The 17,703-nt window shown below is 38.2% G+C and overlaps 3 protein-coding genes and 1 long non-coding RNA gene across 6 annotated transcripts; 3 read left to right on the top strand and 1 right to left on the bottom strand.

Moving 5' to 3' along the window:
• The first annotated feature begins 3,611 nt into the window (after positions 1–3,611).
• On the top strand, positions 3,612–4,520 carry LOC110942534. The gene has a single exon (XM_022184308.1). The coding sequence runs from the start codon at positions 3,612–3,614 to the stop codon at positions 4,518–4,520; it is 909 nt and encodes a 302-aa protein (XP_022040000.1).
• A 2,722-nt stretch (positions 4,521–7,242) lies between these two features.
• LOC110942535 (polyubiquitin) lies at positions 7,243–7,938 on the top strand. Its single transcript, XM_022184309.1, has one exon. The coding sequence runs from the start codon at positions 7,243–7,245 to the stop codon at positions 7,936–7,938; it is 696 nt and encodes a 231-aa protein (XP_022040001.1).
• Positions 7,939–9,908: 1,970 nt separating this feature from the next.
• LOC110939773 (polyubiquitin-like) lies at positions 9,909–11,895 on the top strand. Its single transcript, XM_035989816.1, has 2 exons — positions 9,909–10,812; positions 11,837–11,895. The coding sequence occupies exons 1-2, from the start codon at positions 9,909–9,911 to the stop codon at positions 11,893–11,895; spliced, it is 963 nt and encodes a 320-aa protein (XP_035845709.1).
• A 3,148-nt stretch (positions 11,896–15,043) lies between these two features.
• On the bottom strand, positions 15,044–17,055 carry LOC110939774. Of its 3 annotated transcripts, none has more exons than XR_002592483.2 (5): positions 16,889–17,055; positions 16,320–16,515; positions 15,944–16,236; positions 15,708–15,862; positions 15,044–15,384 (listed from the first exon to the last, which is right to left on the bottom strand). It is a non-coding gene; the product is annotated as an uncharacterized LOC110939774 (long non-coding RNA). The 3 variants fall into 3 exon arrangements; XR_002592484.2 differs by having other exon boundaries at positions 15,715–15,862; XR_002592482.2 differs by lacking the exon at positions 15,044–15,384 and having other exon boundaries at positions 15,417–15,862.
• Between the last annotated feature and the right edge of the window lie 648 nt (positions 17,056–17,703).

Below are 17,703 nucleotides of genomic sequence, written 5' to 3'. Positions count from 1 at the left end.
CGCGGTGGGATGTCTTCCGCTCGGTTCAAACATTCATTTTCTTGCTCGGGAAGATCTCTAACCTCTTCCACCACATCACCATCCACCATTGTACCATTAGCCAAAACCTCCCGCTCGCGTTTAATTTGGGCTAATTCTTCGGCGAGTTGACTCACTTTCTTTGCCAAGGCTTCATGAGCGTCGTCTCTCGCCTCAAATTCCTTCTTAATCTCTTGATTTGAAGTGATGATAGCATTCATGATGGCATCGAGCTTGGAATTTATTGAGTCTTGAGGTTCCTCGTATGCCGGTTGAGGGTATTCATTATAATAATCATCATACACCTTCCGGTAACTTGAGAAATGTGGCAATTCGGGTTCATAGTAGTACTCTTGATAATGTGGTGGTGGTGGATTATCGTATGGATAATATGAGGATGGACCATTGAAATCTTCATAATCCGCCCTCCTATATTCAAACAATCCACTGAGGTAGTCTTCCCGTTCCTTGTTGGCTTGAACTTTTTCATAGAAAACAGAGCAATCCTCTAAATAATGCTCTCCGCTTCCGCAACACTCGCACGGATCATCATCTATCCAATTCATATTGAAAGATGGTACCTGCAAAACATCTACCTGCACAAACAAGCTCGACCACCCAAAGTAAAATCACGAATATACAAGAAAGAAAGAAAAAAAAACTAAACTAAAATCGAACAAGCAATGAAATACTAAGCGCACTAGCTCCCCGGCAGCGGCGCCATTTTGACGTGACCGTGTCATCCCGATCAGTCAAAAACCCAATTAAACCTAGGTAGCTAGGGTAAGTCGGGTATCGTATCCACGAAGAGCATGTGGTTAGTATCACACTAGTTGTTCGATTAGCCAAAGTTATTTACAAACAAATATGCAAAATAATTATGAAGCTTGCTAATTTTTATTTTTAGTTTGTTTAGAAAAATTATTAGAAATCATTAATTAGAATGAGTAAAAAGAACAAGTTAGAGACAAGGGTCACACCCGGTTCGACAACTGCAAGACCTAGGGTTTCTACACGTTAGACTTAATTTAGTTGCATTTGATTATTAACGGATTTAGTATTACGTGGCTTAGGTGTCAAGAGCTATCAACGTCATAGACAACGGACCGCACTACACTTCGTTACCAAGAATATGTAAATCCTAACCTATAGCAAGGCATAATTGCACATATTCATTTCACAAAGTCAAATTTAATAACTCATTCGACAATTCATGAATCCAATACAAATGCAAGACAATTGATATAAGTTTCAAATGGTTAAATACAACTAGTCACAAATTAAATCATAAACAAAATATTGAAACCCTAGAATTCTTACAAAGTCTACACCGGGGTGAAACCCTAAGAAATTAGCCGAGCATTATGTGTCAAGATCGTCACCAAAAATCCTTTTTTTCTCCTCTGGTCTGCGTGCAAAGCAGCCAAAAAACGTAACCGTCAGTCCCAAAAAATTGCCGACCGTAACTCCCCAATCGATGATAATGTATATTGATGTTGGTCACGCGTTTTGAAAACTCCCAATTAATTCTATACGGCTCCTGTAATTCGTGAGTCCCAAAAGCCCACCAAATCCATGGTGCTGATAGATGATCTTGATTATGTCGAGTGGTTGTCAAAGCCCAAAAGTCAATGATGATGATGATATTGTGTTGGGCCGATCTGGAAGCTGCCAATTTAATTATAATTGTTGCCAAAAAAATCGACCCAAAAAGAAGTCCCAAGTTTCTATTTTCTTTTTCCCATATATGATAATTCCTTTCATCACATGACTAGTGCCTTAGATATTTGTGTAGCCACCAAAATCCTTTCCTCAATGATGTGTGCCAAGTTCACGTGGCTAACCTCCATCACGTGTTCCCCACTTATTTTGTGATCTTGATCCATTAATAAAATCCCCTCACACCAAAAAGTCTTGCATGTGCCACTCACTGTTCGATGTGAATGATGATGATTAATGTTGTGATTTTCTTTTGTGTTCCAATCCTTTTCTCATGTTCACCACCAGCCGCCAAAGATGATTATGTTGATTTGTTTCGAAAACCACACCCTTTTCACGTGTTTTACCTGCAAACATACGAACACTCGCAATAAGCCTATTCCAAGCACATAATCATATAAAACAAGCTAAACCACACAAAATCAACCCTTAAACACCCATGTTTCACACTCTACATCAATAGTGTGTAGGAAAGTGAGGATCACAAGACTGCTTCACTAGGTGATAGTTTAAGTGCTGGAAAGTGCCTAAAACCCACTTAAAGTGCTGAATTCAACATATTTCAGCAGAAATCAGCAAATTAACAAACTACTAACATGCAAAAATATGACTAAATGGTCCTGAATGCTTTCCTAAGTGTCGGGAATTAAAAGTGTCACAAAAGGATACATAAAGATCACTAAACGGAATAGTTTGACACTTTAACGAACCGGTATCTAACCAAACAACCGGACATTACCCGAAACACCAAAATTATACTAGAAGCATTGTTTTAGTGTTTCTGAGCTAGTTATGATCCCCGAACACCCTAACACACTATATAACACATCATACACATAAAAACTAACTAATACACTTAACTTCTAACTAAATCACTTAACCTACCATTTAAATCCAACTAAGACCTCCCCACCATAATCTTTCTTGATCACACTAGATCTCCCTTGATCTTATGAGGATTTGCTTAGAGATATGTCTTGTACTATTAAGGACATATTAACCATTGGGTAAAGCTTAAACATGTTATAAGAAGATGATCATTCTCATATCTCACACACACACACACACAAACACACACACCTCATCTCCTCCCTCTCCTATCCCATTTTCGGCCGAGAATCAACAACAACACCACCACCATTGTCAAGTCTTGTTCATTCAATCCAAGATCATCCGAAGGTGTAAGAAGGTGTCTAGCGAAGTGTGGAGCTTGTGGATCTTGAAGGACCTCTCCCATTAGCTTTTATCCTCCACATTTGTCATCTACAACATCAAGTGTTCTTCCCTAGCCTTGTGCTAGTAGTAAGGCCCTCATAACCCTTTGATACTTCATATATTGTTGGTTAAAAGATGATATACATTGTTAATCTTGATGAACACTAAAAGACATATTCATGAATCTCTAACATAAGCTTATAAACATATGAATACTTGTTGATTTGTGTTTATTTGCTTCTTGTTGATTGATTATTAGTGTTAGTGATGTTAGACATCATATGGAACCTACTAGATTGTGATTAAATACATAATCTAGTAAGTTAATGTGATGATCTTGTGAAAGACCAAGATCATCATGCCTTATGTTTACATGAACTTGAATAATAAAAGTTGTTTTCATGTGATGATGATACAAGTCTTGTGAGTGGATGATTTCTAAAATAGTTTTCCAAAGGGCCCAACATCTTTTAGATGCTTTTTGTGGGGAGGGGTCTGTGATTGCTGATAGCCTGCTTAGGGCTACTTCAGCTATGGTTAATTTGTGCTTTGGGGGGAGGTGCCCGAGGAGTCTGGCGGAGTTTGTTGCTTCTGCTCCTCTTACACCTCTTCTCAAACCGGATAATGGGATTAGGCCTATCGCTGTTGGGTCGATTTAGATGAGGGTGATCTCCAAGGTGACCATGAAAGGTGTTGGGAATGAGATGGCCAAATACCTTGGTGATTTCCAGTTTGGGGTAGGGATTCCGTGTGGGGCAGAGGTTGTTCTTCATAGTGCGAACAGATTCCTTAATGAGTACCACCAAGATGGGTCTCTTGCTATGCTTACTGTTGATTTTTCGAACGCTTTTAATTTGGTTGATAGGACTGCCCTACTGTACGAGGTAAGGAAAAGGTGTCCTTCTATTTCTACGTGGGTCGATTTTTTATATGGTCAAGCAGCTAGATTATATATGGGGGATGAGTATATTTGGTCTTCTACTGGCGTTCAGCAGGGGGACCCCTTGGGGCCCCTCCTTTTTGCCCTTGTTCTACACCCCCTTGTTCACCGAATAAGGGATCGCTGCAAACTTCTATTTCACGCCTGGTACCTAGATGACGGAACGCTTATTGGAGATGCCACCCAAGTGGCTAATGCTTTAGATATCATCAAAGCTGAGGGTCCTTCCTTAGGGCTTGAACTTAATATAAAGAAAACTGAAGTTTTCTGGCCAACCTGCAATGGTGTAAAGGTTCAGGAGGGCTTATTCCCTTGGGGGATTGGGACGGTGCTGGGTGTGAAACTCCTAGGGGGTGCCGTTAGTCGTGATGCAGAGTTTATTAGTGGTATGGCTCTTAAAAGAGCGAAATGTGCAGTCGAGCTGATGAGGTGCCTTAAACGCCTACGGGACCCTCAGAGCGAGCTCCTCTTGCTTCGTTCTTGTATGAGTGTTGCTAAATTACTCTTTGGTCTTCAAACGTGTCAACCTTCTTTGGTCGGGGGAGCTGTCTCTGTTTTTGATGAAGGCCTCCGAGGAGCATTAGAGGATATTGTTGTTTGTGGGGGTGCCTTTTTTGGAGATCTCTAGTGGAGGTTGGCTTCCCTCCCGACCCGGTTCGGAGGCTTAGGGATTTCTATGGCCGAGGATGCTTCTTCATATGCTTTTGTGGCTTCAAGGGCCCAATCTTGGGGTTTACAAGACCACATACTCCGAGAATGTGGTGGGGATGTCTTAGACTCCGATTACAGGAGTGCGTTGGACTGTTTGCATAGTTCTCTTCCCGACCTTGATATTGGCGGTTTCTACATTAAAGACACCGCCCCTCCTAAATCCCAGAAAATTCTGGCGAATGCCTTATATGGCGAAATTGTCAAAAGGTTTGAAGAGAAGTTTGTTTTATCCTCTCGGCAAAGAGCTGTGTTTGAATGTCTACGTGCCCCACATGCTCAGGATTTTCTGTCTGTCGCACCTATTGAAGGCTTGGGGCAACACATGTCGGCTGTGGAATACCGTGCTATCCTTAGATACCGACTGATGATTCCTTTGTTCCCATTTGACGAGCCATGTCCGGTATGCCGCAAAGCGTGTTTGGATTCTTTCGGCGAGCACGCGATCCACTGTAAAGAGCTACCAGGGTTTAAATGTCGGCATGATCGGGTGAGAGATGTGTTATGTGATGTTCTTAAGCGGGCCGGGATATCTGCCAAAAAGGAGGCTCCAGTAAATTTCCTGACTTACCCCTTAGAGGGGAGGTCCACTTTACGCCCGGCGGACATCCCTGTGTTTGGATGGGAAGGGGGTAACACGCTTGTGTAGATCTAACTGGAGTTTCCCCCCTTGTCGGGCTCAAGGACAAGGGCTTTGTCGTAGGACAAGCGGTGCTCAAGGCAGAGGCGAGCAAAGTGGCAAAACATGAGAAAGCCTGCCGGGAGAATCAACATGTGTTTGTCCCGTTTGCATTTGATACCTTTGGTGGTCTCGCTCCTGACACAGTGCGACTCTTGAATCGGGTTCAAAAAGTCGTTAATAGTAATTCTTCGTCGCTAAAGGTTTCAAACTTTGTATTTAGTAGAATTGGTTTTTCTATTCAAAAGGGGGTGGCGGCGCAACATTGAGAAGAAATGAGGAAGGGTTGTCGGGTTACTGAGGAAGAAAAGAAGGAAGGAACCTTTTGCTCTTTGGATGTGAGATCTGATTGTGGGTTTTAATTAAAAAATAAAAAATCTAAGATAATTACACATAGGATGGTGTTTAAATGAGGGACTTGAGAGTTTGACACCTAAGATTATCAATTTTTGCTTTATTATATAGGAAGATTTTGGGTAGCTTCTTGGCTACAGTAGCCAAAGAAGCCCCCATTTTTAATATATTTGTCACTCTTTCATATTCTTTTGACCACTCACAGTTCCCCAATACAACAAAAAGGAATATGTGAAAAGATTGTACTTTAACCTTTGATTGGGTAGTGATAAATCCCGTTTGGTTCTTTATAATAAAATTAGAAACACAACTAAAAGATATTATATAAATATGGTAGCCATTTAGTTATATGATAGTAATAGTTGATACAATTTGTATAATTAACTTATAATTTATATTTCTAATAAACTCTTTTTACTTGAAAAAAATAGAAAATAAGTCATATTTCAGATTCTTTATGTTGATAAATTCAATTAAAACGTCATTTTCAAATTGTTTACCGTAAATTGCTATATTCTAATGTAAGATCGTTTGTGTGTAGTCAATTGGTCATTATAAATTGGTATATTAGTTGTATTAGCAAATTAGTTTGAAAATTATACGAGACTACCGACCGTTCTTATTATGGATGAAACCCGCCGCAAAGCGCGGGGTTCCTTACTAGTTACAAACTATATATCACGTTTGAGTTATTAGAATATAAATTTGCACCGTTAACCTTTATATCTTCTAGTAATTTTCCAACCTCCACCTTTTTAGATTTATATGTCACTATGTTATGAGTTTTCCAAATTGCCCAACAACATACCATTATGATCGATTGCACCATTCTTTTTTTTTTTTTTTTTTTGATTGAATGATTTCTGAATCAATCCTAACCTCGTGTAGATTGATGATGTCTGATGATATCGAAAACACATATACCAGTGCGTCTTTGCACCAATAGGATATTCTATTCCATACTATAGACGCCACTTTGCACGTTACAAATAGATGCTCCAAACTCTCTTCCGTCTTTCCACATAATGGACATAGGTTGTTGTCGACACACGTGTATTAAAATACAACACCTTTGTATTATTCTCTTTTTATTGATTTATAAATCGTTTAAAAAGCTATTTTTTTCTAAAATAATCAATTCAATTTAAATATTGCTAAAAGAATTATATTGTTTTTCTTGTTTAAAACGCAAAGGTAATGATTTGTAGTTTTGTGTTTATTGTTGTTGATTACATGTCTATTTTGTTTGTTGTTTGAAACTTTTGACACTGAATGAGATCTCGTATGTTTTCGATTGATGATTGTTGGACGTACGTCGATGGGGATTTACAAAATCACTAGACACATAGGCAGGGGCGGATCTACATTGAAGGATACGGGTTCGCCCGAACCCACTCGGTTTCAAATTATTAGTAGGAATGGTAAAATAGATTTCTGACTGAACCCATAAATAAAATTTGCGATGAACCCACTCATGAAATTGTATGATAGCTGAATGTGACATACGTTTGATCTTGTTAAGGCGAAGATCGAAGACATTTGCAGCCTCGACAACCATGACCTCCATTGGGAACTCATCCCTAAACCTAAGGGTTGGTGGCGAGGGGGAATGCCGTTTTTTGTGCGTATTCTCAATGGAAAAACCTTCACTTTGTCACTCCAATCGGGCCAGAAAATCTCCAGCTTGCAATACTGGATCATGAAAAAAGAAGATATTCCCGGGTACAGGCAGAAGCTATTCTTGGCCGGAATGAGTCTGCAGGTGGGAGACCATACGCTGGCACACTACAACATTGTTGCGGGGTCCACCCTGGATCTTGTGGTGAATGGAAAGGAAGTGGCGCTAAACGCAGAGATATCTGTAGAGACCGCCTGTGGAAAGAAGTTCCCTGTGGTGGTTAATTACGACCTTTTGATCGAAGACGTGAAAAAGTTGATTGAAGATAAGGTTCACATTCCCCTGAAGCAGCAGAGGCTGGTCTATGCCGGAGTGGAGCTTGAAGACACACGCCTCCTGCGATCGTACGACTTCCAGGAAAAGGACACCTTCTGGCTTGTGATTGATGACGCATCCATGGAGATGAAGACAAGGGTGTCGATGAGGATTCAGATCCAGGTTTCCGCCACTAAGAAGACCATCCACTTAGATGTGGGAAGCACAGACACCATTCACAATGTGAAAGCCAAGATTCAGGCCCGGGAACAAATTCCTACGGGTCAGCAGGTTCTGTTTTTGCCTGATAGACGGCTATACGTGGACGCCTTTACCCTTGACGACTACTTTATCTACAATGGATCCACTTAGGATCAGATCAATCAACACTAAGGATATCTAAAAAAGAATAATACAAGTACAAATAAACGCCACTGGGAGCAGAATGGTAAAGCTATACCTGTGAAAGCGAATAAGGACCGTTATGAGTTATGAACCCATATGGTTGGTAGAAGAAGGTAGTTGTTAAGTGCACTGAAGTTGTTTGTTACTTGTTAGTATGTAGACTTAGAACTGGTATTGTTGTAAAGATTTGTAGTAAAATTGTCCTGAAAGCTAAGATTCATGCCGAGAAAGGCATTCCTATGGACCAGCGGGTTCATTTTTCGCACATGTTTACATTTTGTCTCCTCTGACACAACCAGGCATGGTCGTGTACTAGAGGTGACGTGGTGTATGGTTATTCGCTCCAGCTCAACGTCCTTTTGTGCCCGGTGTCGGTCTATCTCATGAAGATCTTGTGACTGGCGCTGGCGTCTCGCCATTGGTGCCACCTGTCGTCCTTTCTGTCTGTTAAGAGCATCTTTTGTCGTCAGGTGCCTCCTTCCAGAACCTTCTAGAATCTTCTAGATGTCTTCGTATGGCGAGAGCGCATATTTGGAGTGGTGTGGTCCCGTTGACACGTGTCCATACGTGGTTTGGGACCATACCTCTTGAGGATGAATTTGACAGAACAAATGATCAAATTCGAATAATCGAATTGTAATACTGGATCAGATGAATTTTAACGAGAATTGATCGAATCAAGAGCTTGCATGCCAAGGAATAGCAGCTCTAATACCAATGGTAAGAAGTAACATAAGAGAATTTGGACACCAAACCAAATCGGTAACCGTTTCATTCACAAGTGTCACAAGTGTCAACGACTATGACTGTAAACGAACCGAACGTTCAGCGAACAGTTCGTGAACCGTTCGGTTGGAAGTTCGTTTATGTTCGTTCGCTTACCTTAACGAACGAACACGAACAAAAAATTTCGTTCGGTTAGCTTAGCGAACGAACACGAACACAGGTCTTGTTCGTTCAACTGCGTTCGTGAACGTTCGATAACATGTTCGGTTACATTCGTTCATGTTCGTTTGTTTATATTAAAAAAACAATAAATAATAAACTTTTTATCTAAATATATTGAAAACTTGAAACTATATTTTTTCTAAGTTACCTAAAATTTGGACATTCTAAGACATTTTTGGGGATAAATATGTCTAAGTTAGTTTAAACCTAATTCATCGTTTTGTGGTGTAGTGGACTTCTTGTGCTTTGATTTATCATTTGATGGTTGTATTTAACTACTTATATCAAATGCTTAAGGATAACAGTGTTTTTACGTTTTATTTTCAAGTTAAATGTTCGTTTGCGTTCGTTTTTATTTGCTTTCATTCGTTTGTGTTCGAGACCAGTGTTCACGAACTGTTCGTGAACAACTGAATTTGCTTAACGAACGAACACGAACACAAAATTATGTTCGGTATGCGTTCATGAACAGTTCGCGAACATGTTAATTTCCTTAACGAACGAACGCTAACATAGCCTTGTTCGTGTTCGTTCGGTTCGTTTACAGCCCTATCAACGACTAGTAACAACCTTTAACTGCTATTTTACACTAAGACCCCCTCAACAATTGTAACAAGACTCTAAAACCCCACTCTTTCACAAACAGATCAACTTTTACAATCTTACATTTAGGTCCGTGGACTTATTACGGCATATCAAAATTAGAAACAAGTTCGGTGGTGTTCATGAATTTTGGAGCAATAGGGAAAGATGTAGTAACTTATAAGGACTAAAAACGTAATTTCACAGCAAAGATGACCGACTCTTTAACAAACCCACCACCTATATATAAATACAACCCTAAAAATTCAAAAGGGAACTAACTTGTCATCTGTTCCTTGAATCATCTCTCACTCTCTCGAAGCGAAGGTATTTCTTATTTGTTGATATGATATGATTGATTATTATTTATTGTTTGATTGTTTCTATCTATCTATATACAGTAGAAGATGCAGCTTCTCATCGAGACCAGCACAGGCAATACCTTCACCATGATGGTTGAGGGCTCGGACACATTTGATCTTGTTAAGGCGAAGATCGAGGAGCAATGTGGCCGCCGCCTTGACAACTACTGTAACATCCATTGGGAACTCGTGCCTCCTGAACCTGAACCTGAACCTGAGTTGGACTTGGTTCAATGGAGCAAGTATCTGCGGCCGGGGGCAATGCAGATATTTGTCCGTATCAACAATGAAAAGAAGACCATCACTTTGAAACCTTTGTTCCCAGACAGCACAATCTTTGACTTAATGGACATGATCAAGGAAAAGACACGTATTCACAATTTCGACCAGAACCTATTCTTGGTCGGAATGCCTCTGGATTATCGCGGTACCATAGCCAGCAACAACATTCATTGGGGGTCGATCGTCGATATTGTGGAAGGGCCTAGCCTACCATGGGGGGAGATATATGTAGAGACCATCCAAGGAAAGACCATCACTCTTAAACCCGAAGAGGACCTGGGCGTCATACAAGTGAAAGCTTTTATTCAAGATCAGGCTGGTATTCCTACAGAACAGCAGAGGCTGGTCTATGCTGGAGACGAGCTTGATAACGACCGCTACATGTCATCTTACTACATCCGAAATCAGTCCACCTTACGTCTTGTGGACGAAGCATTCAAGAGGATAAGGGTGCCGATGGGGATACGCATCTGTATTGATGATGATGATGATGCCACACAACAAAGAAGAAACATCTATCTAGTTGTCGAAAGCACCGACACCATTCATGTCGTGAAAGCTAAGATTCAGAACGTGGAAGGCATTCCTGCGGACCGGCAGGTTCTGTTTTTGCCCCACAAGCGGCTAGATGACAGCTTTACACTTGCAGACTACTATTTCCAGGAAGGTACCACCCTCTATCTATCTTGCTCAAAATCCTCCTGCTAATGCTTGTTGATCTATCTTTATGGTTATTACTGAACAACTAGTGATCTACATCAGTTTAAAACTTTTGGATCAGTTTTTGGGTTTACATACCTAAAATAATGAATTTTGGTTGTAAAACTTTTGGCCTAAATTTTTTGTTAATCAGATGAATTTGGGCCTAGGCCTAAAGTAACATACTTGGATCATAATAAACATTTAAACATTTTTTTGTGCGGTTCGGTTTGGTTTGGTTTTTAGCACTAGGTATAAATGAAACCGAGTCAGTTTCCGTTTGGGATGATTATTTCCGTGCAGTTTGTCGGTTAATTTGGTTTTGGTTCATTTAATCCATTGTTTTAAAATCCGGTTTTTATACCGTATCGGATTTGGCTCAGAAACAGTTTAACCGGTTGTACCGGACGGTTTAAACGATTCAACCGGCCGGTTTAAACCGGTTTCTAAAACATTGATTTAATATGTTTATCGCTCACTCTAGTTGCGATTAAACATGTGATCTAATGGTACTTGAACACTGCCTTAAAGAGTGGGTACAATCACATAGAGAGAGTGAAAACATACAAACGTAATATGCTGGCATGCGCCCATGGCTTTATAGCCTAGTGGTATTTTAATGGTGTGATAAGGCTTTGGGACCAATAATTTCTAGGTTCGATTCCCACAAGGGTTTTTTTTTCTCATTTTTATTGGGTTTCCTCCTGAATTGGTGTATAGTCATTATGCCTAGTGGAGATAGATATGATCGGGTGGTTCCGCTGGTGACACGATAATACTCCAGTGATTCGTCAGTGATCCAAATTTGCCGTTAAAAAAAAAGTAATATGCTGCCATGCTGGTCATCGTTTTGAGGGAAAAAAAAAAGAGTTACAAAACCTCGTTTCCGTGATTGAAATAGTGCTTTAGAATTTCGAAGGGTGTGAACTGTGAACTTTGAAACAAGAGATTAGAATGCAATGGAACTCTAATTTTTTTTGTTTCAAATATAGGGAAAGGATTAAATATGAAGTTTATATTGGCTAGGAAGTGTAGGAAGCAATATGATTAGGACATGTGACAACATTTAAAATAAAGAAAAAGAGTATTTTAGTCAATCTAACCCTTTCTTCTTCCTTTTCAAAACTCAGTAACTTCAAAACCCACCATCTTCAACCATTTCTTCACTTTCTATCTCAATAATCACTACATTATAGTGCGATTTTCATCACCAATCAATGATTCAAACACCCGATCAACATGTTCTTCAGCTTTTTTGAAGAAAACCCAGTATAATTTCATACAAAATCTCGTTTTTTCCGGTGATTTTGAAGATAATCACTCGATCCGTTCGATTCGAGCGCTGATAAGTGTTTCAATCATTCAAAATTCGTCAATTGTTGAAGAAATCACTTTGATCCATATAAGAAATTCTTTAATTTCATTTTTACGATCTGGGTTTTTGATTTAGTCATTGCGTTTTACGATTTTGGCGGGGGTCCGGGGGCAGCGCCCCTGGTAGCGGGGTCCCAGGGGCGGCAGCCCCTGGCGGGGTTCAAAGAGCAGAGCCCCTGGCTGGGGTTGAGCTGCATTCGTAAACTGCATTGGTTCAAACAGTTCACAGCACAAACAATTCACAACAAAGACAAAACTATTGTCATGGTTCAATGCGTTTTAGAGAGAACATTTTTTTTGGTGTTTTTAGGCAATTGCGTTTTAGAACTAAAACATTTTTATGTGTTTTCTGGCTATTGCGTTTTAGAAAAAACACATTCTTGAAGTGTTTTTGGTGCATTGCGTTTTAAGTAAAACACTTTTTTAGGTGTTTTCAGTCCATTGCGTTTTACAAAGAACACTTTCTTTTGTTTTTTAGGCAATTGCGTTTTAGAATCAGTCATTTTTAAGTGTTTTCTGGCCATTGCGTTTTACAAATAAGACATTTCTTTGTGTTTTTGGTGCATTGCGTTTTAGGTAAAACACTTTTTTATGTGTTTTCAGTCTATTGCGTTTTAGAAAACAGACATTTTAAGTGTTTTCTGGCCATTGCGTTTTAGAAATAAGACACTTGTTTGTGTTTTTGGTGCATTGCGTTTTAGGTAAAACACATTTTTAAATTTTAATCTCGGTTGTTGACTAAAAAGTTAGACGTACAAGATTGCTTCTTAATCTTCGTATTGATATAAACTTCCTAGTATATCCTGACCCTTGCATATATAATTTCATGCATTTTTAGATCTATTGTTGTTTCATCCATTGGGATTCATTACAATGGGGTTTTCGACAAACAACTTCAAATCCTTTTACCATTTAAATCATTGCGACCGTCTTTCCCTTCTTGACTTACATTTATTTTTGAGTAAAGTGAAATTTTCACCCCGGTGATATGTTGCAAACATCATCTTGATTCCCTATTTTCAAAAAATGGATACTTGGGTCCTTGGGTTTCCAATTTGCTACACTCTGAGTCCTAAAGCTAATATCGTTACCTTTCGCCGTTAAAAAAGTTATTAGAAAGGTGATAATATGGTCTTTTCACACATCCACACATCCTTATTCATTTCCACCCCTACCATTTGAGAACCCATCACTTTGCATCTCCATCGTTTTCCACTTCCATACGACTACTCCGGTCTTCATCTCTGACGACTGCATGACACTCGATCCAGGCTTTATCTATGATGACTGATTGACATCATTTTGCACCCTAAATCCAACAACCACGAGCCCCAGGTCATCGCATAACCTGATCTAACACATGCCATCACATAACCGGAGTTCCACGTCATAGCACAACCCAATCTGACAATTGACAACGCACCACCAACACCTCAGATGGCATTTCAAGTACATGCAACCATCGATACACAATGTGTGGCAGCTAGTGAGCTCGGTTAATGTTATGTTAATGAATACTTGTCAATGTTCTAAGGATATGTCTCAGTGATCACCAAAGGTAACTAATTTTTTTAGGTTTGGTAGTGATTTAAGTGACGTCTTGCAAAGATTGGGTTGATAATATGATTGGGTTAGTTAGATATGATAATGAAGGTTTAAGTGATGTGTTGGTTTAGATAAAGATGTTTGAAGCCATTCTGAAACACTAATTGCAATACTTCACTCAATCACAAGCACCTAGAGTGTTTAACTATTTTGATATCCTTAATTATAGTATCAATATCATGGCCTTCCATCCAGGTAGAATCATTTAAAAATTGAAACTAAACAAACAGTAAATAGTATATGGCAGTAAGTCAACACAATGGTAAAAACTATAAGTCTAACATTCAATACACAGGTTATATGTAAACACAATATGGCAATAAGTCCCATAGCAAAGCATGTCATCATCTCATCTGGTAAAGCACAAAAATGTATTATAACATCACACCATTTTCTTAAGCATCGGCCCTCTGGTTAACATCCCACCATCTTTCAATACCATCAACCCTTTTGTACAGATTAACTGCGCTTACGTCCCATGGCACTTTTATAAGCGGACGCCTAAATTGTCGGGTTTCCATCATCTTAATATGCTCTTGATCCTAGTCAGCTTGTACGAGTATAACAAGTATGCTTATTAGGAACATCAAGAACAAGAAATAGAAGAAGATGAGAAAGAATTCGAAGTGGGTGATCTTTGAGTTCTTAAAGATTTATGCCATTCATGAACGCTTCGAAGATCAAGAAAAGAGATCCAGAAAAGAGTGAGTGATTGAAGGCCAAAAAGATGAAGTGTAGAAACTTATAGAAGGTGTGAATTCATCAAATGAATTTTGTCTAGCCTTTGATTTTGATATTGTTTCTAGACTCAAGACCCATTAAATGCCTAATATTTAGTTATCTGAACATATATTCAACCTTTAATAGGTCACGATTCAGGCATTTTATTTTATGAATATATTTGAATTTTTTTTGTTTAATTTCGTAATTTAAAAATTGGACAAAATATATATTAATTCCACGTCAGCATATTAACAAAAAAGAAATCCACATCAGCTTGTTAAAGCCATGTCAACACTTTAAGTGGTTAAAGAGGTAAAATATATAAGATTAGCACATTCCATACAAGTTGAGCGACTAAATTAAGACAAAAAATAATTCGAGTGACTTGAGTGGAACACTTTCAAAAGTTGTTACTATTTTACAAAGTTATCTCAAATGTATCAAAACATCACCATTTTCTTAAGCATTAGTGCTCAATCAACATTCCACCATCTTTCAACAACATCTGCCTTTTGTACAGATCAACTACGCTGATGTCCCACGGCACCTCTAATAGCGGACGCCTAAATTGCCAGCTTTCCATCATCTTGATTTGTTCTTGATCCTGATTAGCTTGTAAGATGGTAAGTACCAAACTTGTATTAATCATACAGTTATTTTTTATTTAACCCGAAAATCAATTTGTAATTTCTCTGCTAAAAAAGTAATTAAAATAATCATCTTTAGCGCCATGCCTTCCTGCGCGACTGCACCTCCGGTAATATTCCTCATATTCTACCAAAAGCTCTCCTACTGGAGGATCTATATAAGGCAAGTGTGCGTGTATGACCAAGACGACCTACAAGAAAGAAAACTCCAGTTGCTTTAAAAAAGCAAAATTTGAGTGACTTTAATTAAAAGACAAAATTGCAAAAAAAATCAACCTTTATGTTATACCTAAACTACACTTCATACATTTCACTATGAAATCGGCTAAACACAACCTTTATGTTCATGTTTTGTTACATTCTATAACCTTTACAACTAACGTCGTCCAAAAACACAGTTAAATTACCTTACATGCTTTGCATGTGAGGGTACTATGGTCTTTTATACCATAAAGGTTGATTTGTGCAAAAAAAAAAATTATTATTTATAACATAAAGGTTGATTTGTGCTTACGTCCCACCATCTTTCAATGCCATCAGCCCTTTTGTATAGATTAATTGCGCTTACGTCCCATGGCACCTTTATAAGCGGACGCCTAAATTGTCGGGTTTCTGTCATCTTAATCTGCTGTTGATCCTAATCAGCTTGTACGATGGTAAGTACCAAACCTGTATTAATCATACAGTTTTTTTGTTTATTCTGAAAATCAATTTGTAATATCTCTGCTAAAAATGTAAGCAAATAATCACCTTCAGTGCCATGTCTTCCCGTGCAACTGGACCTCCTGTAATATTCCTCGTATTCTACGAGAAGCTCTCCTACTAGAGGATCAACATATGACTCATCATAACGCCATTAAACATGAGTCATCTTCGTTCACAAACAACCTTATCCTTGTTGACAAACATTATGATCTAAACTATCTCTCTATCATAGTTCAACAACTTACAATATAGTTTTTTTTTTAATAAATATCATTTTCCAGATTGATTTTGACGTACTTTTCTTCATTCACATATTGTTCACCGGCCACATCCGTAACCTGCAGTATAATAATTACCTCATTATAACTCTATTATTTTGTACTATATACATGTATACAAGACTAAAAGAAAGAGAATTTACCATTATACAAAATCCAAATGTATAATTCCGAGACCACCAATTCTAACAATGATAGAGATAATCGCCATAGGATCCTATTGAAGAAAAGATCTCGCACAAATACACCTTCATGGCTGTGATTCATAAGCAGATCCAAACATACGAATATCGACATTATTTGTAACTTGTAACCGATCTTGTAAACTTTATTTGGGTTCTGTAAACAAGAATGGAAAAGTCAGGAGATAGAACTATGAAAGCTAAACCCAAATTAAGTTAAACCACCCGCACGCATATATAGGGGAGGGTTCAATCGAAAATTCTTTTTATCGCGAGAACTCAAAAACTAAAAAAAAAAAAAAAAAACTTAAAAACACACCATTTTTTTATATTTTTTTAACATATTAGGTTTTAACCAACTTTGATAAAGTATAAACCTAATTATATATAAATCTTTCTTTTAACCAACTTTGGGAAAGTATAAACCTAAATTATATATAAATCTTTCTTTTAACCATTTATATAAAATATTCTTATAACTAGTTGGCAGGTATCTTTCAACATTTGTAAAAACTTCATTGATTGGGTACCTCGGTTGTGACGATGCTCGTGGTCGGCGATGATGTTATTTTTGTATCCGGTGCACGAAAGGGAGAGACAACCAGAGTGTTAAGGGCTGCCAGAAAGCCTGCAACGACGGTTCAAGTGGTCAGTGGGTAATGCAGGGTCGCCGGAGATCCACATATCTCGTCGGACAGGTAAGAGAGAGAGAGGGTGATCTGAAGCTACCAGCCTCGAATTTATAAAGGAGGGTTTGATACGTGCTTGTAAGGTCGCTTTCAGTTGTTCAAAGTGTGGTCCTTTTCTGTTTCCGATAAAGGTGTTGCTATGCTTATTTGCAACCTACTCTAGTACACCCTACCCTAAAAATTAAGCAAGACTATTTAATTATTTATCAATTATTAATAACTACGTATTAAAAGAAGTATGTATTCATTTATTAATTGTTATCTAGGGTAAGGATATACTAGAAAGATTGTTTTGGTAGGAAGGTTAGGAAGCAATTATATCCATTGAATTTAAAATAAATGAATAAGATTAAGTGAGTGGAATTGAACAAAAAAGGAGACCCCTATGTTAGTTTAGAGGTATTTTAATCCATCCAAGACAATAGTTTCTTTTTTTTTCTTCAATTCCCCCTATTTTTAAAACGTTAATAACTCTTTCATACGATATTATTTTTTATAAAAATTGACGAGTATACTATTGCTATACTTTTGAAAAAAAATCGAAAACCTAGATGAGTAAAATGTAATTGACCAAAACAAAAAAAAATGTTTTTTTTAGTTCTAAAACACACAAAAATGTGATATTTTATATCTAAAACGCAATGGATTAAAAACAC

The sequence above is a fragment of the Helianthus annuus genome, chromosome 5, assembly GCF_002127325.2.
Source record: "Helianthus annuus cultivar XRQ/B chromosome 5, HanXRQr2.0-SUNRISE, whole genome shotgun sequence".
Taxonomy (NCBI): Eukaryota; Viridiplantae; Streptophyta; class Magnoliopsida; order Asterales; family Asteraceae; genus Helianthus; species Helianthus annuus.
This window is presented reverse-complemented; position numbering and strand designations above follow the sequence as displayed.

Coding starts and splice junctions, on each gene's coding strand:
- LOC110942534 (XM_022184308.1), top strand. CDS start 3,612: ATGAGGGTGATCTCCAAGGTGACCATGAAAGGTGTTGGGAATGAGATG.
- LOC110942535 (XM_022184309.1), top strand. CDS start 7,243: ATGCCGTTTTTTGTGCGTATTCTCAATGGAAAAACCTTCACTTTGTCA.
- LOC110939773 (XM_035989816.1), top strand. CDS start 9,909: ATGCAGCTTCTCATCGAGACCAGCACAGGCAATACCTTCACCATGATG. Junction 10,813..11,836: donor AGACTACTATTTCCAGGAAG/GTACCACCCTCT, acceptor TTTCAAATATAG/GGAAAGGATTAAATATGAAG.